The 27,612-nt window shown below is 41.4% G+C and overlaps 1 protein-coding gene across 8 annotated transcripts in view; it reads left to right on the forward strand.

Moving 5' to 3' along the window:
* LOC102029990 (chromosome unknown open reading frame, human C3orf67) overlaps nucleotides 1-27,612 on the forward strand; it is a gene marked incomplete at its 5' end in the record, with an annotated part of 255,631 nt that overhangs the window by 181,882 nt on the left and 46,137 nt on the right. For 7 of the 8 annotated variants that reach the window (XM_005387269.2, XM_005387270.2, XM_005387273.2 and 4 more), the window contains 2 exon segments: nucleotides 1,801-2,004; nucleotides 12,968-13,029. In XM_005387269.2, the coding sequence (XP_005387326.1) occupies nucleotides 1,801-2,004; nucleotides 12,968-13,029 (266 nt within the window). 8 annotated transcript variants of the gene reach the window in all.

Consider the following 27,612-nt stretch of genomic DNA (forward strand, 5'->3'; position numbering starts at 1 on the left):
CAGGGGCCCCACTCCACTTCCAGCCCAGCGAGGTGTGAGGGTCCCAGTGTCTCCGCGCTCCCAGCGCCTGTTATGGTCTGTTTCTACTGTGATCGGCCTGGTGCAAGGGAAGTTTCTCTCATACTTCTGAGCTGTTTCTCTAATAACAAAGACTTTGAGCATCTTTCCATGTTTTTATTGTCCCCTCAACTGCTTTTGAATTGAATATCTTTCCCTTTTTATTCCTTTATGTAGAATATAAATTTTGTTCTTCTTGCGATGTTCATTTTTCCCCAGCAACCCTCTCCAAGCATATTAAATACTCATAAATCCTCCGCAAGATTGCCAGCGTCTCCTGGTGCCAGTCTGCCGTGAACATGAGAATGTAACTGAATTTCCACTGGCAACTGCCCCAAAAATCTCCACATCACATTATTAGATAATAAGCTTTTAAAGCCGCAAATTGTGAGGATGGTGATGCTTTGTTTAAAGAGCATTAAATGTCAGAAGGATTAAAAGCTGTTTTCAAAATTATATTTTCTTAACTTTTTATATCACTGGAAGGCAAAAAAATTAATAAGAGGAAGAGAGGGCAGTAGGGACTTCAAGACAGCATGGCAGGCGGGCAGGGAGCAGAGGGAGACCAAAGGAGGAGGGAGGGAGGGAGATCTCCCAGGCCCCGCCCCCAGTGACCCACCTCCTCCAATCAGGCTTCACCTCCCAAGCCACACCGAGCTATGAACTCAACCAGAGAACTCATCCACCATAAGAGTCAGACCCTCGTGATCCAATCACCTCCCCAAGCCTTGGCTTTGAGCGCGTGAGACTTTGGGGGGCATCTGGATATAAGCCATAACACCTTAGCTGTTCCCAGCTTGCATTTAAATTGTGTTTGATGGCTTTTAACAGTAGTCGTCATTTCCAGTCTTACTGTGATTTGAATATATTTGATGGTAGTGTTCAACAATGCTAAAATTCATTGATTCTATTATAAGCCTGACTTCTTTATGGTAAGTTGGTTTTATTTTTAAAAAATTGTTTTCAACACTGATAATACTGATTGATAATTACAGTACTGTAGGAGGCAGAGGCAGGCAGAAGGCAAGTTCAAGCCCAGCTTGAGCAATTTAACAAGACCCTGCCTCAAATAAACAATTTTAAAAGGGCTGGAGATGTTACAAAGGCCTTGGGTTTGATCCCCAGTTACACTCCCTCCATTAAAAACTGCTTCCAACTTTTATTTATTCAATAAATACTATTTTAATTAATAAATAAATTTTTATTTATTTATTCAACAAATACTAGTTGAGCACCTACTAGTCACCGGTGGAATTAAGGCAGTCATGGTGCTGACCTATACAAGTTCATGGTCTGCTGTGAAGTCTATAAACAGTTGCATAACTGCAAAACTTTTCTTACATTGTGATGAATGTTAGAAGTGAAACTTTTTGAGTTGTATGAGAGCATATGATAGAGGAGCTGACCCAATCTGTAGCTGTCAGAGACAGCTTCCTTGAGGAAGAGACACAACATATGGTACCTACCAGCTAGCCAGACAGAAAGCAGAGGGAACTAGCGTGTACACAGGCATGAGCTTGGTGCTTCTGAGGACCTCAGCAAAGGCCGTGTAACTGACCCGTCGGGCAGAAAGACAAGATTGTGCAGGTGGAGTAGGCATCTCCCAAGGTGTAGGAAAGATTCAGGCCTCTGCCAGCAGGAAGCCAGCGCAGGGGTTAAGGCTGTGGAGTAGCATTTGTTGGTAGCCCATAAAGTTAAGATGAAGTGACCTTTTGTCCTGTTATTTTCTGCTCTCTCGGTCAGGAGTACAACTGGAGAAACTATCAGCCCAGCGCAATGAGTGAGTCTGAGTTGCAGATGTTAGCAAGCCTTCGGCGGCAACAGCACGAGGAGCTGGAGGACCCTGGGGCTCCCCACGGCCTGAGCGCATCCCAGGTTGACAACTGCAACGTCAGCATAAGCAGCAGCAGCGACGACACAACCACCTGGAACTCCTGCCTACCGCCCGTGAGTTCTGCACTTTGCGTTCATCTCACCCCCTTCACATCTGAGGGGCACCTTGGGAAAGCTAGAGTCAGAATGCGAACACTGCCTCAAGAGATGGTCACAGCTTATTCTGAAGCAGTGTTTTCAGGTTGGAAATTAGGAGGTGCCACTGTCTCTTCTCAAGGTGTCTTATTTACTCTTGGAAGATGTGTGTATATGATAAGCTATTATCTCGGTCCATTTTATGCTGCTATAACAGAATACAGGAGACTAGGTGATTTGTAAACAACATAAAGGACAGGGATTTGTTTCTTACAGTTCTAGAGGCCGGAAAGACCAAGGTCAAGAAGCCTGCATCTTGCAAGGCCCTCCTTTCTGCCTCATCCTGTGACAGAACACGGAGGCCAAGAGAGTGAGAGAGAGACAGAAAGAACTGTGGAGGAGGCTGAATTAATCCTTGTATAAAGTACCCCATCCCACGCTGCCTGATCCGCTTCCACGGAAACGGGCTTAACCCTGTGAGGAAGGCCAAACCCTTGTGATGTAATACCTCCTGAAGACCCCATTTCTCAGCCTGTTGCTTGGCCAGTTAAGTGTGTCACGCAGGGACCTCAGGGAAGAGGGATGGCAATGATGGAAAGCACTCTTCAGAGAAAAAAGAATAATTTTACTGAAAACTGAGTCCTCCATTCTGTGCCTGCTCCAAGCTCGAAGTCCTCACAAAAGAGCCTCCCTGTCTGTGAAATACATATTTATTACATGAAAGCTCAAAAAGGAAAAGTCTGTAGACCTGCTAAGTATTGCTCAGATAGAGAGCAGAAAAGAGCCTTTTGTAGATGCTCCTAGGTAGCTGCTGACTCTGCCTTGTGAGTTAGAGGTCCTGGGCTCTGGGGATGTCGTACGGCTTACGTCCCTGCGTGTTGACACGGGGAAGCACTTCCGTTGTGGCTGTGGCCGTCCCATCGCGGAGGCCCAGCAGACTAGTGGGAGCAGGTCTTCGTCTTTCCGCTTTTCCGGTGATGGTCCCAGAGCAGAACGCCGTGTTTCAGCTCAGTCTGTCCTCTACACTATTGACCTCAAGGATCTCAACACAGCTTACATAAAGAAAACAAAGCCTAAATATCAATAGGACCCTCCAGTACAGCACAAGAAACCTCTTAGGGCAGAATAATGAAATCATTATTGCTATAATAGTAGTAATGAGAGCTACTATTTTCTTTTTTATTATTGTTAAGTTTATTGGTACCACTTAGATATACATAATGATAGCATGCATCAAAGGAATTTGTACCTGCACTTGACATATCGTGATTCCTCTTCTTTTCCATTTCCCTCCCCTCCCTTCAACCCCTCTTCCCCTCCTTATTTACAAAGTTTCGTTTCTGCTTCATCCTTCTTTTCTCATTTTTTCTTTTCCCTTCCTTCCTTTCCCCGTCCTCCCTCCCTAGTTCCCCTTTCCTTTTGTCTTCCTATTTCACAATATCTGTTATAGATTTTGCTTCTTATTTACACTTGCAGTTTCTCACACCAGAGAGACAATGCAATATTTACACATTTGTCCAATTTATTTCACTTTAGAGTATAGTCTCAAGGTCCATTCATGTAGCTATGAATGTCTCAAGTTTATCCTTCTTTATGACTGAGTAGTACTCTATTTTATTTTTAAAAACACATCTTTTTATCCATTCATCAGTTGATGGACATTTGGGTTGTTTCCAAAATGTAGCTATTACAGACTCTGCCACTGTAAACATGGGTGCACATATATTGCTGGGATATGATGCTTCTAATTCTTTTGGGAAGGTTCCAAGCTGAGGAATAGCTGGGTCAAATGAGACCTGTAGTCCTAGTTTTTTGAGGAATCTCCACACTGATTTCCACAGTGGTTGCACCAGTCTACACTCCCACCAACAGTGGAGGAGGGTTCTTTTTTCCCACATCTGCACCAGCATTTGTTATTGGTCGATTTCTTGAAAACAGCCATTCTTTCTGCAGTGAGATGGAATCTCAAGACCTACCATTTTCTTAAGCATCTAGAGCCATTTCAAACTCTTCACAAGCCAGAGAACACTTACATATAAAGCTACATTCGATATCATATCAAACATTAAAATATACTTTCATCCAACAGTAAATGCAGCTTTTTGCTATATAACTTTTGAAGGAAAATATGAAATCATATGACTTGGATTCACATTTATATAGAACTATATAAAGACGGAGTTGAAGTATAGTTGACAGTGGATGTTATTTAAGTGTTTAATAAGTAATTATTAATTTTGCAGTTTACCTTTAATAAGTAATTATTAATTTTGCAGTTTACCTTTTGTATCTGTAAGCCAGTTTTTTTCAGGTCTCTAACCTCTTTGTGGCTCTTGGAAGTCTCAGAGGCCCTGGCACTGTTGCTGATATGTGTTCCTTAGGTACGCCTTATGACTGCCCTGGGCAATAAGCACAGTTAGGGTTGCCGTTCCGTGGGGGATGCTGAGGCTCTGCAGAAGTGAGTCACTCCTGGCTTGGCCCGACTCCTACCCCGAGCTCCTAACCACTGTGATGTGACAACTTCTTGATATTATATATAACACAGGTGTCAAATGGGTGTGAAAGATATGCTATGCAAGGCGAGATTTCTGTGCTCAAGAAAGAACTTGCAGGACTTTAATGGAAAAGGAATTCCAGTTGGTTTTAAGGAGATGTGAAAGGAAAGAAATAACCATCTTTAATTAGTGCTTGTTAGCTCACCTTGTCCACCCTCCAAGAGTCGTACACCTCAGCTGTGCTTTCCCTAAACACAGCTGTCGGGCACACAGGCCACCTGAGCAGGTAACTGTTCCCCTCACTATGGCTTCAGAGTTTCCTTGTAGCCAGAGCCAAGATCACAAGAGCCAGTTGCAGGTTTTTGTTACTGCAGTTTGTCATGGAGCTGAAACACTGCCTTTCTTATAAAATATTCCCCAGCAGTCATTTAAACCACAAGGAAGAGAACAGTAGCCCCCCGATGGAGCTTATTATGTCACGAAGCAGCTCAGAGACCAACATTACAAAGGGCAGGCTGAGGAATGATTATTTATGGACCGAGAAGTCTGAATTCTTGGTTGCCCTGGATACCATGCTCTCCTCACTGTCCTGTTCTGGCAAGGACAGGAGTCTCCTGCATGACAACTACTTTGCTCTAAACGTATGCAGCCAAAAATAACACCATTAGTAATGAACTTAATAACCCCTCCATTTGAAAACAGTCTCTCTTTTAGACAGAGAAAATACTGAAAACCCTACCTCTGCTATGCATAAGATATGTTTATTTTTACATCAAACTCAGCCTATTCCAATACTGAATCTATCAACAAATGAGAAATTGCATTCCCTAATGAAGTCTGCATCCTGTCGCCTATATAGAGTTTAAATAGAGCAATTTGCAAGATGCTTTATTGTCTGAGAGCTCAGGCTTTCTCTGTAAAAATTGCGTAGGGACGGTGAAAAAGAAGAAATAAAAGAGCTCACAACTTTATTTATCAGAGTGATAGCCTACCTTTCTTCTCAGTGAGTGGCGCCCCTGTTCACACCGGCTTGGGCGGTATCACCACTCCTCCCCCTCTTTCCTTGCCCAAATCCTGTGGCCTCCGAGCCTGAGGCACCCCTGTTCACCTCTTAAGCCTCACTGCCTAGTACCACAGCCTTGTTCTTCTGAATTCCTTCAGCAGTCCCTCAACAGCTCTGTCGCCAGTCCACTCACCCCAGCCTGGTGGTTAGGAGCATCTGTCCTAGTTCAGACCCAAGCCTTGTAAAGCGCTTGGAACTCTGTCTGAAATGTAGTGAAGTCTTTATTAAACGGAGTGCTCTTTCTGAAGCCTGTATCTACCCTCTTCAGTGAGTCTCTTCATAAAGCCCTTCAGCGGCTCCCTATTGCCTCTCTAGTTTGTCACACAGGGGCCCCTATCATGTGAGACACCCCCCATCTCACCTTCATCCCTTATTGCTCCCCATCTTTGACTCCACATTTTAGTCCCAATTATAATTTCCTAAACGCACTCACTCTGTGCATAACCCATACATTACACGTACTTTTCCCCCGAGACTGCTCCAAAGCCCTCTGTAGCCCTTCTGCAGACCTCCCTGTAAGGAGCGTTCCTTCCTCTATGCCCCTAGAGCCAGGAATACCTCCATATTAACCTTCATTTGCTTGATCGTCTCATATTAATTCATTGCACACATTTTGAAGTGATGCAGTATGCTATGGACTAGGCTAAGTGCTGGGAACACAAAAATACAGTAGTCTTGAGATACTCAGAGTTGTAGAGGGAGGCAGAGAGGTAAAAGGTCACTGAATCCAGGGTGATGAGTGATAATAGAGCAAAGAATGATGGGAACATGTAAGAGGGAGCACTTCATTCCACCTACGGGTTTCAGGAACACTTTCACAGAAAGGGCAATAGTTAACCCAAAGCTCAAGAGTGCGTGCAAGCTCTCCATGTAGAGAAGAGGGAGGAAGGAATTTCAAGTTCTGAAAAGGAGCAGAATTAAATCTGTGGAGATGAGCACAGTCTCTCCTTTAACAAAACAACCTCCTCCTAGTGCCTTTGTTTCTGCCTCAGCTTGCATAGAGACTTGTAACCAATTCTGTCCTCTCTGTGGGCTCTTGTCCTGAAGATGCCAAAGCATGAATTCCATGGGCACAGCAGTGGGGAACAAACCAAGTACAGTGGTACCTCAGCTTGTGAACTTCATGTGTTTTACCACTGGGGGAAGATGGCTATGGTTGTGTTTGTCACCTAATGCAGAGTTTACAAACAGAAGCAAAACTTTACTGAACACTTTTGTTTACAAAGTAAATTGTTTGCAAACAGAGGCATTTGTGAGCCAAGGTATTACTGTATAGTTTATTAGAAATAACAAAGAAAAGCTCTCACTATAATAAAGAAAAGCTCTCGCTAACCAAGAAGGGCTCCAAGGAAGGATGCCATGGAGAAGCCCAAGTTCACGGATTTATATGCATTTTGGTGTGCACACAAAAATGAGACAGTGAAACAGTGAGGTTGTGGCTTTTAGCTAGGCTTCTGACATCAGCAGGAGCAGACTTCCCTTGCACTCCAACTTGCCAGGTCCTTGTTAAAACAATTTGGTTGCTGTTTTTTAGCTAGGCCTCTGACATCCGGAGACCAGCCTTCCTGGAGCAGACTGTATGAGCCTCTTTCCCCTTGTGCTCCTATTTTCCCAGGGCTTATCTCAGTTCGCTGGGGTCCCTGTCCTGACTGTGTATTGTTTCTGTATCTCCTGGGCGCAACTTGAAATGCATTTTGCCTGTCTCACCCCCATCCAACATATAAGCAGGAGAACTGCTTTCTACTTCAGCAGTTTTTGTTTTGTTTGCTTGTTGGCTAACTTCCTTATTAAAGAATGTATGTTTAGAGCGGCTTTAGATTCACACAGAACTGAGAGGAAAGTGCAGGTATTTCCAGATACCCCCTTACCGCTTATGCACAGCTTCCCCCATTACCAGCAGGCTCAGTTGCAGCACTGACCCCAGCAGTCAGTGTTACCCTGACCCCCGGCCTGGTGAGAGCTCCTTAAAGACTGACCTCATCCCGCCTTCTACACTGCACCTGGAGCCAGCGTGAGGCGTGACTGCTGGTGGTCAGTTATTGGTTGAAGGAATCAATCAGTAATATCAAAGTGTTCTTTTTTTTTTACTCTAAAATAAGGTAATTTTCCTCCAAAATTCAACATAAACATAAGATTTGTTTTGCTAAAGTAATTCTCAAGTGACACAGGTGGTGTTCTATGTTCAACATTTGATAAGTGGTTATTAAATAGACATCTGCAGGAAAGTCTTCCTCAGCCCAGGGCCTGATGCCCAAAGTAAGAAAGAGAGATGTACGCAGGTCGCATTCAACGCAGCATCTTTACGCAGCAATGTCACACACACACACATTGCAGTCTGAAACCAGAAATCCGATGCACAGTAAAACAAGGAGGATTTAGCAGGATCTATTGCGTTTCTATATGTTTTGATTCCTTGGCTTTACTCAGTCTCTGTACAGTTCAGAGTAATATGTACTGTTTAAAAGGTGTTTAGATATAATAAATTAGTCATTTAAAAGTTTAATTAAATGTAACCATATTTCTCATAGCAAATTGGCTTTTGTAGGCATCTTGCTAAATAAATCGAATCTACTAAGAAATCCATTGACCTTTGACAGATAAATTTTTCAAAGTTTCTAACTTAGAATCAAATTCAATTAAAACAGAACTTTACCACTTCTGTGTAAACCAGCCTACTACAACCAATGAATTTTGGGGAGTTTCTGTTTAGAATAACCCTCGTGATATTTTTTTAAAACTGAGCTCTAGGCAGCCGTAGGAGGGGCGATAGGAGTTAGTTCCAATGAATTTTTAAGTGAGTTTTATCTTGGTGAGAGGTTTTTATTGGCAGTAGCATAAAGCTGTAGTGTGTGTGTGTGTGTGTGTGTGTGTGTGTGTGTGTGTTCTGTTTGTGCAAAAGGAATAGCTAGGGAAAGACATGGCTTCATGTGATAAACAAAAGAATATCCACCTGAGCCCATATCCCAGCTCTGCCACTTACTTGCTGGCATCGCCTTTAAAAGGGGAATAACAAAAATGAGTCCTGTATTGCCGTTGTGTAACCTATCAAGTGCGGAGGAGCGCATGCTTGTGCTTCAGGCTGAGCAGAGTGGGTTCACTCGGACTGTAAACTTTGCTTCCCCTAGGGCATTCTCCTCAGAGGACCACTCCAGTGCCCGGAAAATAGGATCTTTTCCCTTTTCATGGCTACTGGGGGCTTCAGGGATGGGTAGCAGTTCTCCTGTGCTTGTTTTGATGTGAGCTTAAAGAGGGGTATCCAGACTGACCCCAGCAGAGCTTTCTAGATGGGCTCTTTCATGATTTTACTATCTCTTTGTTCCTCCAAGAACCTACACTCCAGAAAAGCATACCCATAACATGTATGCTACCCGCTGAGCAGAGCCCCAAAGCCATCCTGCCTTCGAGCTATGCAATTCCCATTCCATAACCTAATATCAAGCACACAAGTCTCCTTAGCTTGCCAAAAAAAGAAAAGAAAAATAAATTTCAAGCTCATTGCAGACATCCATCAACATGGCATGTGAGCAGCATAATATCTAGAGAAAAACGAGGCAAACCTCACTTAATAAAATTATAAGCATATGGTGAGTTTCCTAGGCAAGTTATTTATAGCCTTGATTAACCTTGTAGCATTACTGCCACTTGCACTAGTTTTACACAAAGATGTAAAAATATTGTCTTTACCTTTTAACATAGCGGGATTATCTTAGCACATGCTCTCTTCTTTAGCCTTCACTTCTCTCCCTCACTCTAACATTTCTAGCAGCTTGATCATAGAAAAACAAAGCTGCTTGTGCTTGGTGCTGTTAATTTTGAGCGCTGTGTCCTGGCACTGCATAGCAACAGCGCCACCAAAAGGATGAGGTCCCACATGCCTAGGATCTGTTCCGTTTCTCTGCTCAGGAACTTATCTGCGTTTTGCATGATGATTCCTGCCCACTGTGTGTTCAAAATGTACAATTTAGTGACATTTGGGTGCCTTGCAGTTAATAGACCTTAATTTCTTCTGATCTACAAATTCTTTAACTTCTCAGCATTTTTTAGGTGTAATGAGCTTTCTTTAAACCCCCTAAACTAAAAGGGTAAGTAGTTGATTGCACCAAGCTGTAGATAAATCAGATGAGCAAATGTACTTGTACAACTGTAGAAATGATGCACAAAAAGTGGTATCAGAGTCACTGTAATGTCTGTATTGTCAAGGAAAATGTATTGAAATGTATGAGTTGTTCTGTGTTTGCAAATCAGAAAGTCGCCCCATGAAGTAAACTTTCCTTATTCTTAGAGTACTGTCAGTTATAGCCTATGTTTGTCTCAAATTTAGCAGGGTGGCAAAACTTGTTTTCTTTAATTTTAACTATATAGTAATATGGCATGAGAATTAAATCAATGAGTCTAATTTACAATAAGGAGGTAGCCTTACATATTTTAAATAAATGTGTTTCAGGATCACTTTTTTTTCCTGCCATAAACTGAAAGGATTTTGCCACATTTGTTATTTAGAATATTTGTGCTTAACATTCTACATGAACTCCCAGGCTGGAATAAGCACTGCTAAGTGATGGGGAGAGGGTTAGATGTGGAACCTGACGGAGTTCACACTCCGGCTCCACTGTCCCCTGGCGGGCAGGATCTTGGGTTAGTACCATTGGGTTAGTACCATTGTCTGAATGTCCTCTTCTGTTATATGGAATTGTTAATTCTGCCTATTGCATAGAATTACTGTGAGGATCAAGTGAGATCGTATTTATCAAGAATTAGCATTGAGAGGGACTAATCACTGCTCTTCCGTTATTTGTTATTCAGGTATTTGTAGATACTGGTTGCTGTCTCTTTGTATCTGCTTATGGTATTCTCTAGATATAGCTGAATTCCAAAATCAAAAATTATTTTGTTTTCCTTTATTGAGACTTTTACTGGATGTTACCTACCTAAAAATGTACTTGCTGTTATATGTACAGAAATATACAGCGGAGGGGGAAAGTATCTTTTCCTCACCCATCCTGTCTTCCTAGCTGAGGGCCCTTATAGCAAAAGGCAAATTAATACGAAAAAAAAAAAGTACAAATTGATTTAATGTAAGTCTTACATAACACAAAAACCTCTGAGTTAAGGCCCAAAGAAATGGCTAAACATGTATTTTTATGCCAGGTTTGACAAGTAGAATGTCGTGGAGAAATATTGCACAAACTGAGAGAAACATCGCAAGCCATTTTGTTTATTTTCTTCTCTGTAACACTTTGTTTTCAGAAATAAGGATGTTCTTTCTTCTGGATATAGGGAGAGTATCTCTCACATGAAGGTCTTAGGACCTGCTTCAGGAAAAGATCAGGAAATCTTTCCTGTGTTTTATGACCTGCTTCAAGAAAGCAGAAAAAAAAAAAGGTGACAGTGGCCTTCCTGCTTCTGTGGTTTTCTCAAATGTTAAGGTGCCATATTTGGGGGTAGTATGTCCTGTACCCCACCAGTGTTCATTTGGGTGGGGACAGCTGGCTTCAGAAAACCAGTCATTCACCTTTCTACATATATATGCCTGCAGTTCTTACTACTGTGAAAAATTTCTATTTGTTATTTTCGTTTTCTAACACTTAAATATCACTATGAATGTGAATTTTTATTGATTGTGGTTTTCTAACTACTGTATCACTGAATCTGTTTTATATAAACACGAGCAAAGACAGGAAGGGATCTGTCTATATAGTATAAAGTGAGAGCTGAGTCGCAGACAAGATGAGTATCTCCCAAGGGATGGAGTAAGTCATTTTGAATAAGGGGTTGGGATGAGTAGAAGTAGAATTAGTAGCGTAAAATTAAGAAATGGACATTTGGCTGAATATCAAGACTATGATACTTAGAAAGTTATGGAAATGCCTCTGAAAATAAATAGAATCCCATGCACTGGGGGCCTGAGTACAGCTGAAATGTGGAACGCATACCAATGAATTTATTATCAGGAGTATTTCTATGCCAGTGTGAGTTGGTACAAAGAACGGTTGTGGCCCTCTGCTTGCTAATTTCTTTTTTGCCGTGAAATAATAAAGCCTAAATCACAGAACTAAATTTCACTTGCAAATTGCTGGAAGTCTTATTTCTCTAGCGAGATCAAATAAGTCTTATGACATATTTTTCCTTCCACTGTTCTCCAAGCTGTTGTTCCTTATTACTGAAATGGTAATGCATTGATATTGGTTCAATTACCAAAGTATCTGAGGGCATTTAAATTCACAGTGCATCCCAGGTAGTCGGGCTAAGTGACTGTGATTATCAGACAGGGTGTTTGGTTTAAATTAAAGGAACTCTTCCAAGAGATTATTTATAGAAGACAGTTTACTCTTAAGAATTCCCATCACCTATGTCATTAATATTTTAAGACCCATTAAAATAAGGAATATGTGGAGTAGAAAAAATCCAGGTTCTTTATACACAAGCGTCGCAGCCATACTATCTTCCTTAGTTGGGTTCAGCACTGCGGGACCACATTATTGTGGATGAGGAGGCTTTAACACCAACCCCTTTGCGTAAGGAAACATTTTGAGTGCAATTCAAAAATGTGTACCAAATTACAACTTGTAATGAAATGAGAATGTTAAAAATGCGATTTTTATATTAAAATTACATTGTTGTTAACCACAGAAGAAAAATCCTTAAATGTTCAAAAGAAAATCTGTAACAGATACAGTGGATTTTTTTTTTTTCCTTTATGGAATAAAAGAGATCAAGTTCCATTAGAGGCAAGTACTTCAGGCTACCTAGGAGGTAGTTTTTTGGCTGTGCTATAAAGCAGTAATTTTAAAGGTTTCTTGTTAAGGAAAAATTTGAGATTTCACCTTTTGGTTAGGCATGAGCGTCACTTTTCTCAGCTCACTCATCAGTGCCTACCGTTGTATTATACGCTTGGGAAATTACCACCTCGGCCTAAATTTGCATGTGTAATTCTCGTTCGTGGTAATGACATCCTTGCAAGCGCGCTAACATTGAGACAAAACAGATGTCTGTATTCCTAGGCCTCTAGCCCGTTGCTCAGGCTTTCCATGGGGCACCTGTGCCTCGTGCCACCTTGTTTTGTTTTGCTCTGTCTGGACATATCCACCAGTGTTAACAGCATAAAAACTACACCAGGGGGAGGATTCGGACAGACACATTTTAATTACATTGTGGATGCTACTGAGTCCAGTCACTGGCAACTAAGAGAACTTACGCACTGTGATTTATAGTGTGTCTGCTGTTGGTGCAATCTCCCAAACACATTCGCCTCTGATGCAAGTAAACCCAGCCCCTTATTGTGGACTGTATATCGGAAAAAATCACAATACTGAGAAAGTGTGTGAAAATACATATAAAGAGCACCGTGCTGATTCATGCCTCACAAATGGTTTCTCTTTTGCAGCCTGTCAACCAGGGTCGTCACTATCAGAAAGAAATGAATCCACCTTCTCCTTCTAACCCCCGGTAAGAATTACCAGTAATCTAAGTAGCCTTTTTTTAAAAAAAAAAAAAAAGACTACTTAGAAAATTGTGGTTTTCTTTGATTTCATGAAATTGCTTTCCAGAACTTCTGAGGAACTTCCAAAATTCTTTTGTTTTAAGGTCCTGCTTCATCTACTTTTCTTATTAAAACTGTGGAGTAGTGATAACATCTATGCAGATTTAGCTACCTCACTGTGGGACTGAGCAAGTCAGTTAAGTAGACGTACTTCGGGCATAATGACTACCTCGTAGTATTAGAAGCTCAAATGGGCTAACGCATGAAAGACTCTTAGTACAATCTTATACAGAGTGAGTTCTTTTTAAGTACTGTTCTATTCTTTATTGTTTTATATGCATAAATATTTTAATCGGTACTTGGTTGATATATTTTAGGCATAAATTTTATATATATTTATATATATAATTTAAATTTTTCAAGATAGTTCAAGTGGCCATTCTCTTTTTCATAAATTCAAAAGTGTATAATCTCAAAATTATTCTATTTAAAAATACCACTGGTGTCTTTATTATTTGTCAGTACAGAAAAACTTCATAATTTTAGGCTGAGTAGAAACAAGCAAGTCTAAGTTGAGCTTTTAAATAAATACACTGTTATATGGCTTTCTGGTAGTTACGTAAGCTAGTTTTCCTTATAAATCAAATCACTTTATCATTATTCATTATATACCAGGAATTTATTGAAAAGTCAGTTTATCCTGCATTCCGTTCCCAGATTCTTAGTTACTGGAACTCATCTCATTATTCAAATATATCTTACTAGCAAGCTCTTGAAGCTGTCCTGTGGGTAGTCCCACCTAATGCAAGGATATCATTGTAGCTGTGGCTCTACTGTCTGAATGAAGATTCCTTGGTTACATATAACGAAAACAACTTGGCTCATATTGAGAAAGAAGACACACAGGGAAAGAAAAAGGCAGAAAGAATTTGCTAAATAAAAACACAGGGCTGAATCCCAAACCAGAGGACAACCAGGCCTCAGGAAGGGGCTTGGAACTAGAAACAAAAAAAGCCAGCAGACAACCAGGCTGGATCCTTGATCTCTCTCTGCTTGTGTCTTCCTTCTGTTCCACTCTTTTCTCCAAGTTCTAGCTTTCTCTGCTTCTCAGTCCACAAATGGCTGACAGTTCTGGAGTTTACATACTACAGTTCAAGGTACATGCTGAGACTGACGGATTATGTCTGATTCCAGTTTTTACTTTCCAAGAGAAAGAACGTGAACGGCCTAGGTTGGACCAGGTATCCACTTCTGGTCCAGTCAGCAATGAGCAGAGCACCAAGCCATGGAAAACTAACATGGCTCCCGAGAGACCATCAACATTGCTTGTAGAACCTTTATTGGGGCCAAGAATATTCACGATATAGGTAGGGTTAACAGATTGTTTATTAGTAGTCTTCTAAGTATTTCTGCTCTGTGTTCTTTTTTTTTTTTGGTTTTTCTCTGGTACCGGGAACCGAACTCATGACCTTGCGCTTGCCAGGCAGGCGCTTTGCCGTTGAGCTAAATCCCCAGCCCTTCTGCTCTGTGTTCTTGATCTGATCACTCTTTCATGTTACCTAGTAAGGGGAATTGTCAGTATCAAATGGATATAATAAGCAGTTTAAAATAGAGACTGGAATTTCAGTATATATATATATATATAAGGTATGTTAACATTCTTAAAATCACACGTCTTGGTAGGCAAACATGTCACTTACAACCTTGCTGTTTATATAGATTTGCCTACTTAAATTTTCCCATATATGAGTAGGTTCTCAGGGTAACTGGAACTGTAACTTTTGTCCAAATAATAACAAATTCAGAATTTGTAATCCGAACAAATGAAAGTAATAGTAAAATCTGTTAGAAATTGGAAACTTTGTTCCAAAAAAAGGAGAAAAAGGCCCGTAATCCTCATTCTAACCCTGCCGCCAACGTAGTTATATCATCTCAACCTCTCCATATATCATTTAATAATAAAACAGCTCATGCTTAAAAGAAAGAATTGGGGTTATATGCTAAGATCAATTCCAATATTATGATTCTTTTGAGACTCCTTATAGACTTGATTCAGGAAAACCAGTCCCAATGGGTCACACTGCTTATTTTTCTTTTATCAAGCTGTATAGAAAACATTCTTCAGAAAAATTAGATGGGTAAATGAATGAATGAATGAATGAATGAATGAATGAATGAATGAATATTTGGAAGTGGTAGAATGAGAATTTAAATATCTCTGCTATGAATTAATTCCCAAAGACAGACTGTCAAAAAGCTCTGGCTGACATATAAGAATATATGAAAATTCACCAGTAGAACAGACAGTTTACCTTATGTAGCCAATTAAATATCCACTCACTTAGGGAAAAGTAATTCAACAGAATGAAATAAAGAGAAGAAATTCTAATGCAGAAAAGTTAAATGCCATCAACCCAGTTTGTGGGTTTGTTAGCCAGTTTCCTAGAAAGTAATTATATAATATTATATAACTCTTCAGAAAATTTACATATTATGAGGCTTGGCTCTTGGTTCATAAACTTAGCCGCTTGGAGAGTTGACAGAAAGGCATTATTTGGCCATAAATAAAAAGATTATAAAATGTAGAGATTAGCATATTCCATATGAAATGGGATAAACACAATCGTATAATACAGTGGTGGCGAACCTACGACACACATGCGACGGCCAGCTATTTGTTACCATGGAAAGCTGTACATGGCTCGCCATCACTGCTGTAGTATATGTAATTTAGCTTAAAATCAAAAGCTATGATTCTTAAGATTTTTATTTATTAATTTCTTATAAATAATGTTCCATGTTTTATATCTCTAAATAAAGAGCTTTAAAATAAAACTTTATACTGATAATAGAAGAAGAATGTAATGAAAAAGTAAGTCTCTAAATATACTGTCTTGGATAAACAGGCATCTAACCTGAACCCTGACTGGAAAGCTCTCCGCGTGCTGATTCAGAGCAGTACATAAAACGAAGGTGTTAGGTGTGGTTGAGATTAGAGTGGTAGACAAGGTGTATACATGCACGTCGACTAAGAGAACGGCATACCAGGGCCCCCTCGGAAGGACAGTGGCCCTAGCGATTCAGAGAAATATCTGTAACTGCTCCAGAGACCTGAGAACCTAAAACTTCCACATTACATATACTCCGGTGCACATATATACAGATACAGAGAATCAACTTTCAATCCGCTTCATTAATGTAACAGAATATCAGTATCCCCAGTCTTTCATTTCATTTGCATTTTGTTCTGGATTTCCATTTCTGCATCGTAGCTACCTTCTTCATTTTGTGTGTCCAGGATTAAAATGGATGATCATACACAATGCACAAAGCAGGCAAATTTGGATTCTGAAGAGTTAGCGGTACGTTGAAAATAGCTAAACACCGCATATATTCATTTATTGTTTTCTTCACAGGAAAATCATTCACTTATACTTGCAGGGTAGTGCTTGACATTGGATCAGGGTGCGATGCACTGGTAATCATTTCCCTGAGAAGATTACAGTCTAGGGGTGGAAATATATATGGTTCCCCTCATCACATGCCCCGGCGTGTCTAGGTTTGCAACAAAGCCATCTCCCCAAGCACTGTTAGGCAGGGAGTGGTATTTCCCATTATTTCCTCCTAACACACTGGCTGATATTTAGGCAGCATCTCACGCTGGGGCCCTTGCTTTCCGCATCCAGCAGTGCTGCCTCTTGGGGCACTGACAGCCGGTAGGACAAGGTGCAAAAGCAGCTAACGTAATCTAATACAATTTAGAGGACTCTGGGGTAGGAGGAAACAATTTCACAGTTCATTCATGTTGAGAAATGTTTCCTCGCATGTAAACTTGCATGCTGCCAAACAAAGCAAAATGAATGTCGTTTGCAGCCTCAGGTCATTTATTTTAAAATGCCATCTATTGGTTTGTGGGTTTAGAGCTGTCCCTTAAGCATGTCTATTTCTATGTTTATGTAGATTCTTCAGAACAGCACAAAATAGTTTTGCTCAGGAATGAACTTTGTGCATTAAGCTGTGATTACGTTCTGGTTGTCTGTTCATACTGATGGAATCGGTAACCAGTCTTTCATTTCAAATGATGATTACACTTCTATTTTACAACTCATTGAAAAATTAGGGCGAGGCGGGAATACAGTCAAAGGCTTTGTAAGGTTCTAAATGTTTATGGGAATAAGTAATATAGAAAATAACTCTAGAATTCCCAAGCAGTAGCAAATAGCATGATTTCTAAAGTGTTTCCTTTATGGTTTATCGCTTATCTGTAGTATTTTAAAATGTCATTGCAGATTGTGTTAGGGCCTGAATCCTTTGTAGCTTTGCCACATGTTAGTGTTATATAAACATACTAAAAGCTGTAATTATCTGATAAAGTCCTGCAGACTCTGACAAATGATTAATAACCAGCAGCCTTGGTTCCCGCTGGCTCAGCCAGCCTGACTGAGGCAAGCCAGCCTGTCATCATAACCTGTACACACTACTCCGGACGGATCACACAGTGGCTTCATTTTTCTTCTCTCTCCCATTGTCAGGAGTCAACCTAATGGGCTTCTCTTCTATTGCTTAAGTTTCTTTTTTTTCCCAACACAAGAGATGATGCACAAGTAAAATTCAATACAAAACTTGGATTTAATGTTCCTTTTGAAATGATTAAGTTTGGATCATTTTAAACCAAGTTGGGTTTTTAACGTATTCCTCCTTTAAACAAAGACAGGACAAAAGTTTCCTTGTTAACTGAGCAGACATCTCATTCCCCTCATGCAGTGAGGGCCCAGATTCTCCACGTTTAGAGCTGCACGTCTCGTTCAGAGGCTGCAGACCTGCCGCGGTACTCCCCGAGTCCTCAGGGAGCAGGCTCACCGTCTCGCGTGTCCTCCTCCTGCCCCTTCCAGGCTGTGTGAGGTGACAGCTTCCACTGCTGCCATCCTGCCATGATGTTCAGGCCCAGAGCATGGAGCCAGGCATGGACCGAAAGCACGAACCAGAATAAACCTTTCGTCACTTTAAGTTATCTATTTCATCCATTGTCACAGCAGTGAGGGAAAGCCAACTACTTAACTCCTCCTCCTTTCTCTCCCGCCATCTTCCTTTTTCCTGTACTGTTACCCACCCTCTTACCTGTGCTGTTATAGGACTTCCGTCCGATTTTCAGTTGAATGAGGGAGGCAGGGACAGAGTAGGGTTATACAGACACCATGGAAAATGGAAATCTTTATCCTGAATATAAACCAGTTAAATTTAAGGCTTTTGAATGTTTATGTAAGAATTTCCCATTCTGAAAATCAGAGGACAATGATATTGCTTTATTCGCAATCAGATACAATTATGTTTTAATGAGAGGCCCTTGTCTGGGCAGACAGCTAAGCCCATTTCAGTTGCAGTGTTTCATACCGCTACAGTATGTGCCTTGCCCACTCTGTACCAAGCATCATGGTTCTCTCTTTCCTCAAACGCTCCACAAAGTCCCACCTCAGGAGCTCTGTCCGGAGCCTTTTTACTCTTAACTTGTTGCCTGGCTGCCTCTTCCCACTACTAGGCTCTCCACCCAAATAAACACCATCTCTTCAGAGAGGCCTTTCAAACTTTCACCCTAAAATCACCCTCAGTCATCCTTCTTGCACTGTCTTCTTTGTTTTGGCCACAGTACTCTTCACTAACTGATTGTATTGGTCAGCTTTCCCTTCGCTGGGACGAAACACCTGACATCCACAGTTTGAAAGAGGAGAAGGCTATTTTGGCTCATGGTTTCAGAGGATTTAGCTGCTGGCGCAAGGCAGAAACGGCATGACAGAGGGGCGTGGTGGAGATCACCTACTCACCGCAGGGCAGCGAGGAAGCAGGGAGAGAAGAGAAGCGCTGGAGACAAGAACACACCTTCCCAAATCACACCACCAGTGACCTGCCCCCTCCAGCAAGGCCAAATCCGAGCATGAAACTTTCGGGGGGCATTTTAGATCTACACTGTAGTACTTCTACTTCTTTCTTCATTTGTCTGCTCGTACACACCCTTTACCCGGAATGGTAGAGTGTAACTGCATGAGCTGAGACCTTACCTTTCAGTCAGTGTACTTCTAGCTCTTCAAACAGTACCGGGCACGCAGGAAACAAGAAACGTGTCGAAGTCATTGACACTGACCTCACAAAAATGAATTTCCCCATCTCTCTACATAGGCTAAATCCCCTATTTGTTCTTTTTTTTCCCTCTAGTTCTGATGATGGCCCTGTTCCTACTTGAAATAAATGAAAGTTTTTTTTTGTGAGTTTGTTTTAAATGATCCCTGAGAAGATACTCACAATCTAAAGTCTCTGGTCAATATATCATTTTAAGCCTCTAAATAGACCAAATTTCCTAAAATTGAGCTGGTGGGTTCTCCCTGTGTTCTCCTTGCAAATTGCTTGTCTGTATGGACCTATTTGAGCCCATGTTATGGGTCAGGGTGCCAGTTGCTGGTAGTCTGCCTGGGTTGCCACTACGGAAGGTGTACTTAACTCTCACCAGGGCAACAGGCTCTAGATAGGCAAATATTAAGAATATATATATGTAATATATGTGTGTGGTACATATGTATTATACATCTATATGTGATATATAATAGATATTATTATATTATTATGTAATATATATTCCTGATTCTGCTGTTCCACCACTAAATCAGACCTTTATTTTTGGGGGGGGGGGTTCCAGTACTAGGAATCAAACTCACGACCTCATGCTTGCCAGGCAGGCGCTGTGCCACTGAGCTAAATCCCCAGCCCAAAACAGACCTTTAGAACACCTGGGCCCATCTCTTCCCCAGTCTTTAGCAGAGGCCAGGCCTCAAAATGTCTTTTCTAGCCTCACTAATCCTGAAACCCTCAGTTTGCTCTGCTAGTAGCAAATCAAATTCTTCCAGAATCATCCTAGTTTTCACCTCGTCTCCCCGATCTTAACCCAGGACCATGCCCAGCACAACTCCAAGGGGCGCCATTCCCACTGGGCGAAGAGGGCCCTGCAACTCACCAACAGTACCATGCAAACAGCCACAGTTCAGCAGTTGGTGGTCTCCTGTGCTATCACTTCTTCTTCTGCCTTGGCACTTGCTGACCTGACCAACACACTCTCAGTCCTCGTTCTGATCCATTCTCAAGCGAGTTTGTTCAGATTGTGCACCTGCTCGTTTCCCAGTCCCAGGGCCTACCTAGCTATCACAGCAGTGACCTGGTGCCCGCCACTTCGCACCTGCTGAGGAAGGCTTTATCCTGGTTCCCATGCAGCTCCTTCCCAGACCTGCCTGCTGGGTACGGCTAACCCCGTCTGCATTTCCTTCCATTGAGATGCCTGCCCTCACTGTGACCGGGTCTCTCGAGCTACGGAATGTCGTACTTTACCTCAAGTCTCCTTGTGTTTCCAGTGCATGCTGGGGATTGAGAAATGTTAATCAATATTTTAATTATTGTCTTTTTCCCAAAAGTGTAAACTCATGAAACACATTTCCAGGAGTGTTTCAGAACAGATTGCATCTTCTCCCTTAACCTCCCCAAAGCTTCCATGTCTGAAATAAGCGATTCCGGAAGAATCTTAGCATTTCTTTTCTTTTCTTTTTTTTTTGTTTTTTTTTGTTTTTTGGTTTTTCTCCGGTACCAGGAACCGAACTCACGACCTTGTGCTTGCCAGGCAGGCTCTTTGCCGCTGAGCTAAATCCCCAGCCCAATCTTAGCATTTCTAACAGGGTCTGGGGCTCGAGGATTTCCAGGCCTCCTTCACCACTTCTGTCCTCCCAGGGCGTGAACTCAGATCCCCTTTGGTCCCCAGTCCAGTGTAAAGAAGGTGATTACCAAAGCCATTATGTACCATTCTATCATTTTACAGTTTCAGCTTTTAGTAAAAAGATTCTGCTTCTCCTTCTAGAGTAATGAGAATCTTTAAAAGGTCGGAGAACTAACTCTAGATCGTAACGTTCACCTGCATTCTGCTGCAGTGGCCTGGAAGACAGCATAGGAGGAAATGCAGGCCAGAGACTAGGAAAATGACAGTGAGCCTCGGAAATGGAAGACCAGAATTATTGTCAAGGGGCCACAGCCCGCTGCATCTCTAGCCTCACTGTCTCATTTATTTTGTAATCCGTGTCGAATGGCTTCTCTGCTGTTTAAACAAGAAACCCCTACAGCACAAAATTACCTAAAGTACATCGCAGCTCCGACCTTCAGCGGTGCTCAGTATGTCTGGAGTCCCTAATAAGTGACTTGGACACGTCCTGCCAGGCAGGTGGCCCTCCTGCGGAGGCAAGGCCCTGTTTTAGGTTACAGGGGCATTTTGAGTGAGGGAGGGAAGGTGCCCAGAGGAATGGAGAGTGGAGCCAGCCTGGCACGGGGGAAATGGCAGCCTCTCCCAGCCTGCACCCAAGCCCAGACACTGCTTCTGTTGACAGCTGGTTAATTCTTCCCTGTATTTCTTTTGTTAACGAAAAGCATTATGTTTTGAAATTGATTACAGTTCAAACATATAATTTTTTACTTTAGCAATACATTACCAGAGTTTATAGCTTCATATTACACTGTTCATTACCACATAAATACCCGCTCAGTACAATAAATGTTGTAGAAGTCAAATGTTCAGACTGTTTAAAATGACTCAAAGGTGGAAAGACAGAGAAACCTTCAGATACTTGATTGAAGCAGCACTCACTCTATTGTCCTATTGACTGTTTCTTGCCCATTGTAAAAAACTTTCACCTCCCTTGCCATTTACAGTACTAGGACAAATCAGATGCAATCCCATGCTCAGGACAGTAAAACGGTGTTGGATGTTGAGTGTATTAGAAGAAAAAAATTATGTATATTTTGAAACAAACTGGCTAGTAGGTATTTCTCATTATTTTGCTGCGGACAACTTCCTTGCCTGTGGCTTTGGAAGTTAACAGTAGTTCCTTTAAATGACTGCATGGGGGGCTGGGGATTTAGCTCAGCAGCGAAGCGTCTGCCCGGCAAGCGCAAGGTCGTGAGTTCGGTTCCCGGTACTGGAGAAAAACCCAAAAAAAAAAAAAAAAAATGACTGCATGGGCGCTTGGATCAGTAGTAGGCGAAGTCAAATGGTGATATGTATATGACAGACTTCGTTATATCTTACTTAAAAGAAAAGAAAGCTCGAATTTTACATATTTTTGTTTTTCAGTTCCTGAATTCACTTTTTTTTCAGAACTAATCAAAGGAAAAAAGGAAGAACACAATATTTTCTATTGAATTAACAGGTTTTAAGCAGTAGAGCCATTTGTATTATCCAAATAGCCACGAACTAGAAATCTGAATTCTGGCTTGGCCTGAGGTCATTAGACATGACGATAAAATGAAGATCTTAGTTTTAAAACAAATCATAGTATTGCTTTCAGTTAAGCAGCAAATTTATGCTCATGAAGCTTCATCTTTTGTGGGAGCAGTTTATCCTTAAGCTACTAAATGAATGGTCTTTTTCTTTACACTGAGTAAGGGTTGATCGTGGAGGTTACGAAGCTATTCATTCGCCACTAGAATTGGAAAAAAGTCCATCATCGTCAGTGTTTTGAGTAGATAAAGGCTCTACTTCCTTGCGTTTTACCATTTACGCTCTTCCAACCTCTTTAGCAAAGCTCTCGCTGAAACCTAGAAATACTGTTAATTCACACTGGGAGTCCAGAAAACTTGTTTTCTCCTGCTGGAATAATGGAGCAAGTAGAAAATAAATAGGGACAACTGCACTGCGACATTCTCTAAATTTGCCTGTGAATTTCTAAATTTCAGTGCTAGCAAAAAAGAAGTTGCAACAAGGCATGCAGCAAATGAAGATCTTACGTATTAGGGGAGGAATGAATCTGTCACTTTGACGGATTGCAAGGCAAAGAGCAGATTAACAGATCACTCATAGTCAGAAGGCAGCTCAGTGTGAAAAATGTGCGGGAAATGATAAGTGCGGGTTTGTGCTGATTTAATGACATTTTTAAACTGTAATAACATCTAGTAGTGTAATATAATAAAGCACTTGGCCTGCATTTTTAAATCATCAACATATTTCTAGTTTGACCTTAAAAACATTTTGGGCTATTCTCTATTAAAATAGGTAGCTTTCCAATTGGCAAAAAGTACAATAAAATACACCAGAGCAAACCCCTCCAGGAAGTATCATTGACTTTTGAAATTATTTCTTCCCTGAACTTGCATTTGTAATATAAATTTTAATTATGTTTTAATCACACTAATGCCAGATGTACTTTTTCTTCAGGCATTTTAATCGCAGCAAGAACTTGTCCCCTTAACCACTTTGCCACTGAACCACGTCCAGTGAAATGCTTCAGAGATGCTGCTGATTTGTCTTCATTGTCAGTTTTGAATTCAGTAGTTGAGGTTATGGAGTATTTATGAAGAAGCCTACTGTATTTTCCCACAGATAGAGCATAAAAATAGGTCAAATTTGAATTAAGTACTCTGAGTCATACCAAGAAATACGATGAATTAACCTGTTTGGTTTTATATTATTACAAATATTTATCAGAAAATAAAAATTTATGAGATATTTTATATAAATAAATTTTAAGCTATGAATGACATACTTGCACTGCCAATAATTTTCTGAATAAAATTTCCTTTGATGTATTTACTTTTGATTGTAACATCTTAATATTCAAAACCTAAAATTGGATTGTTTCACAATAAGCAGTTCACCAATGATGCCTTTAATAAGGTAGAAGGCCAGGGGTATAGCTCAGCGGCACAAGGCCCAGCTGGCAAGCATAAGGTCCTGAGTTCCGGTCCCGGTACCAAAAAACAATAGTAATAAATAGGTACAATGAAACTTGTTAAGGGAGTAAAACTTACTGTCTAAACATCTGCTCTAACTCAAGTGTAAGGGGCATGCCTAGAGTTTGAATCCTAAACGCGATTATGGTTCAAAGTATGTTTTACATATACAGTGAAGACTTACTAGACTTACTGTAGCATATGCTGTACAGTTTCTCTCTTCTAACAGTAATACGTCTGACTAGGCATAAGTTAACAAGCTCACATAAAGACGTAAAGACGTAGTCGTCGTTCTTTTTGGTTAAAATTCCGAGATTTATACAGCAAAGGTTGTTTGCATGCTTTCTAGCTTCTTTGAACATTCATTCTCTATAAAGTCATTAGCACTGTTTGCCAAATATTCCCAGTTCTCCAGATTTTAAGCACCTATTTGTATTGAATTTCTTGGTCTCTTCTTTTGGGGTGGAGCCAGCTAACCCACCTAGTTCTAACTCAGTGATGGCGAACCTTTTAAAGCTTTCAGTGCTGCAAACAGCCTGCTGTACCACACATGCCACAGGTGCACCACCACTGCTCTAACCAATAAATTAGGAGCAAAATGGCTGAGGTTATTACTTGGCTGGAGCATTAATTGCAGATATGAAACACTCTTGATTGTCTTTTCCTTTGGCTAGAAACTTCCCAGCTGTGGCGATTCTGTCCACCTGCTAACTGAGTGTCATAAATTGAGTTCCCTTCAGTGATCTGGTCTGAGCGTTCAGCATGAGCAAGAAATAAACCCTGCGGTGTTGTTTTTACCAAGCATGACCTGTTCTTATTCTAACACATCCTAGTTGTGAATCAAATGTATTTTGTCAGTAGAAATAGCCTGTTTCATATACTGTCGTGTTTGAAAGTTAGAAATTGGTTAAAATGTTGAGCTCAGTATGCAGTTCACTGGAATAGAGTAAAATAAGCGGTCTTACGTGGTATAATGCACTCACTAAAAACCGTGTCAGTGGGACAGAAAAACCAGGTCTGTGTTCATATACTTATTTAACCTCTCCAAGCCTCAATTTCATTGTCTGAAAATGGAATCGCACCTTGCTACCTGTCCACCCCAAGGTGCCATTGCAAGGGCTGGGTGAGGAAATGCACACGGTGTGTCACAGGCCTTGGCAGAGGTATTTTGTTGAGTGATAGTGGTGGGAGGGATGTGAATAAAAATGTGAGAAATAAGTTTTCTCAAAAAGATCGTACTTTGAGGGAGTCCCAGAACCTTAGAAAACTTGAGGAGACTGTACAGATGCTTTAACCCAGTAGTATTACTTCCAGGGCTGCGCATCTTCGCTGGGGAAGTAGGCCCCGCGCAGCAAAGCGTTCCATTCCGCCCTCAGACATCCCCACAACAGATGAACGTGCTTGTACAGCCGACACACACCTCTGCACATTTCTGTGCACTGGCCCCACTTCCCTCGTCACAGTAAGCTGCGCCGTTGCTCTTTGCCCTGACTCCCCTTGAGAACTTTCAGTAACACCTCTGCGTTGTCCCAGCTTCTCCTCCGGTCTCGTATTTTCTCATTCTAGCTTCAAGTCCACGTTGCCGTGCGTGCTCCTGGCTGGTCCTGATCACCTTCCTTTGAACACTTTGGAGTTTATCAAATTGGGGTTTTCTAAATTGAATCTAAATTAATCCAGAGTTCAGTCTACGGTCAGACCTCTGGCTAGAGCTCTACAGATATTTATGTAACGTGGGTCACGTTATATAATTAAATAGTATTTAGTTCTCTTGTCTTATTAGTGACTTACCTTTGGTTTGTGGTCACCTAAAACTCCCACCACCTTTCTCCTGGAATTTTACCATAGCCCTATATGCGCTTTTTATGCATCTGCAAGTGCTTTTCATCACAACCCATCGAACCCATTCCCCAGGAAGCAGCCAGAGTGGCCTTTCTACATGCAGATCAAGACAGTGCCACCACGATTGTGAAACCCTTGGGTGGACTCCCACTGCTCACAGGATAAGGCCAAAGTCTTTCAATGGTCTGCAAGAACTGAGTGCCTTGGCCCCTGTGTACTGGTCTTACCTTATTTCGTGCCATTTTCCTTTGGATATTTTTGTATGTTGGTCACACTGGTTTCTTCTCCTTTTCGCAAACCAGCATGCTTCAGGGCCTCTACCCATAATTTCTGCCTCTTGGAATGCCCTTCCCACACACACACTTTACCTCCACCTTGCTTTGTTAAAAGCCTCTCCTTTATTAGATTGTCTCTCAGGTATCACCTCCTCTAGGGAATCTTTAAGTTCATGTCCTCTTGTGGCGCCATTGAACTTCATACCATACGTATAACTTTGTGCAATTATCTGTTTAATGTTTGCCTCACCTTCTACAGTCTAAGAGGGCAATAATTCTGGTTTTGTTCACCACTGCATTTTCTGAAGGACTTTTCCTAAAGAGCTTGGTAGGGGCTGGGGATTTAGCTCAGCGGCAAAAAGCGCCTGCCTGGCAAGTGCAAGGTCCTGAGTTTGGTTCCCGGTACCGGAGAAAAACCAAAAGAAAAAAAAAAAAGAGCTTGGTAAATACTGATCACTAAATATTGGTATCTAAGCCATGTTTCTTGACTATCAAGATCATTGTGTGTCCAGTTCATCACCCAGCCTATTCTTTCAGACCAGTGTCTTCCACAAATCTGATAATTCCATTCACTGTGCCCACAGTAGGACAGGACAGAGCTCTTTGCTTGTCCATTAAAGATCATCTTCCCTGTTAATATTGACGAATAGCCTACTGAAAATGGTTTGATGAATCTAAATTAATTTACATACAGTTCAGTGGCATCATACATTTGATACCCAATAATTTAGTCACTGCTCTTTCTGGGATATGATCCACATTCACAGCAGACATTGCCAGGGCATCCCTGTCCTCTTGCCCAGCCAGCACTGATGCAAATTTAAAATCCTCAGTGATGTAGTCCAGGCAGTCCTACCAGTCAGCATTAGTATGTGGTTTGTAGGCTGCTTGTGTTCTGTGAAGTAAAATTTCTGCCATTCCTTTAATCAGCAGGGTTATTAAACAGTGTTTCCAGCCCTACGTGGCAGTCCTCAACCTGGAGTGATCATTTTGCTGACATCTCCTGATCTAAGTTGTCCTCCCTCTGCTGGGCAGACTCCGCTGGCTGAAGTGAGATTAGGATTGCTTCTTAGGTAAAACTCTTGAAGTCATAGACATAGGCAAGGGCTTTCTAAACAGAACCCTAATGACACAGGAAACTGTTCCAAGAATCAACAAATGGGATCGTATTAAATTAAAAGCTTCTGCACAGCAAAAGAAACAGCCAGTAGAGTAAAAAGACAACCTGCAGTGCCAGTGATTCCTCAGAAGAGGATTCGTATCTAGAATATAAAGAACTCAATACATTAGACCCTCCTAATAAAAGACCCAATCAAAAAGTGGCCAAGTGAAATGAATGCCCCTTTGCAGAGGTACAGCTGGCCAGTAAATACGTGAAGAAATGCTCGACATTGCTGGCCGTTAGAGAAATGCAAATTAAAAGCACTCTGAGATTCCATCTTATCCCAGAAGGAATGGGCATCATCAAGAAATCAAATGATAACAACTGCAAGAAAGGCTGCAGAGAAAAAGGAAGCCTTCTGTATGTTGGTGGGAATGTAAACTAATACAACAGTGAGGAACGGTGCAAGGCAGAGACCAGCCGAGACCACCAGTTTTATGAAGAGGCAACATGGTGTGGAATTCATGGTGCCCAGGTGCAGGCAGACAGAGGGTGATAGGGCGGTCTGTGGGGAGCAAAGAGAAGCC

The sequence above is a fragment of the Chinchilla lanigera genome, unplaced genomic scaffold (genome assembly GCF_000276665.1).
Source record: "Chinchilla lanigera isolate Chin_1 unplaced genomic scaffold, ChiLan1.0 scaffold00029, whole genome shotgun sequence".
NCBI classification, from domain to species: domain Eukaryota; kingdom Metazoa; phylum Chordata; class Mammalia; order Rodentia; family Chinchillidae; genus Chinchilla; species Chinchilla lanigera.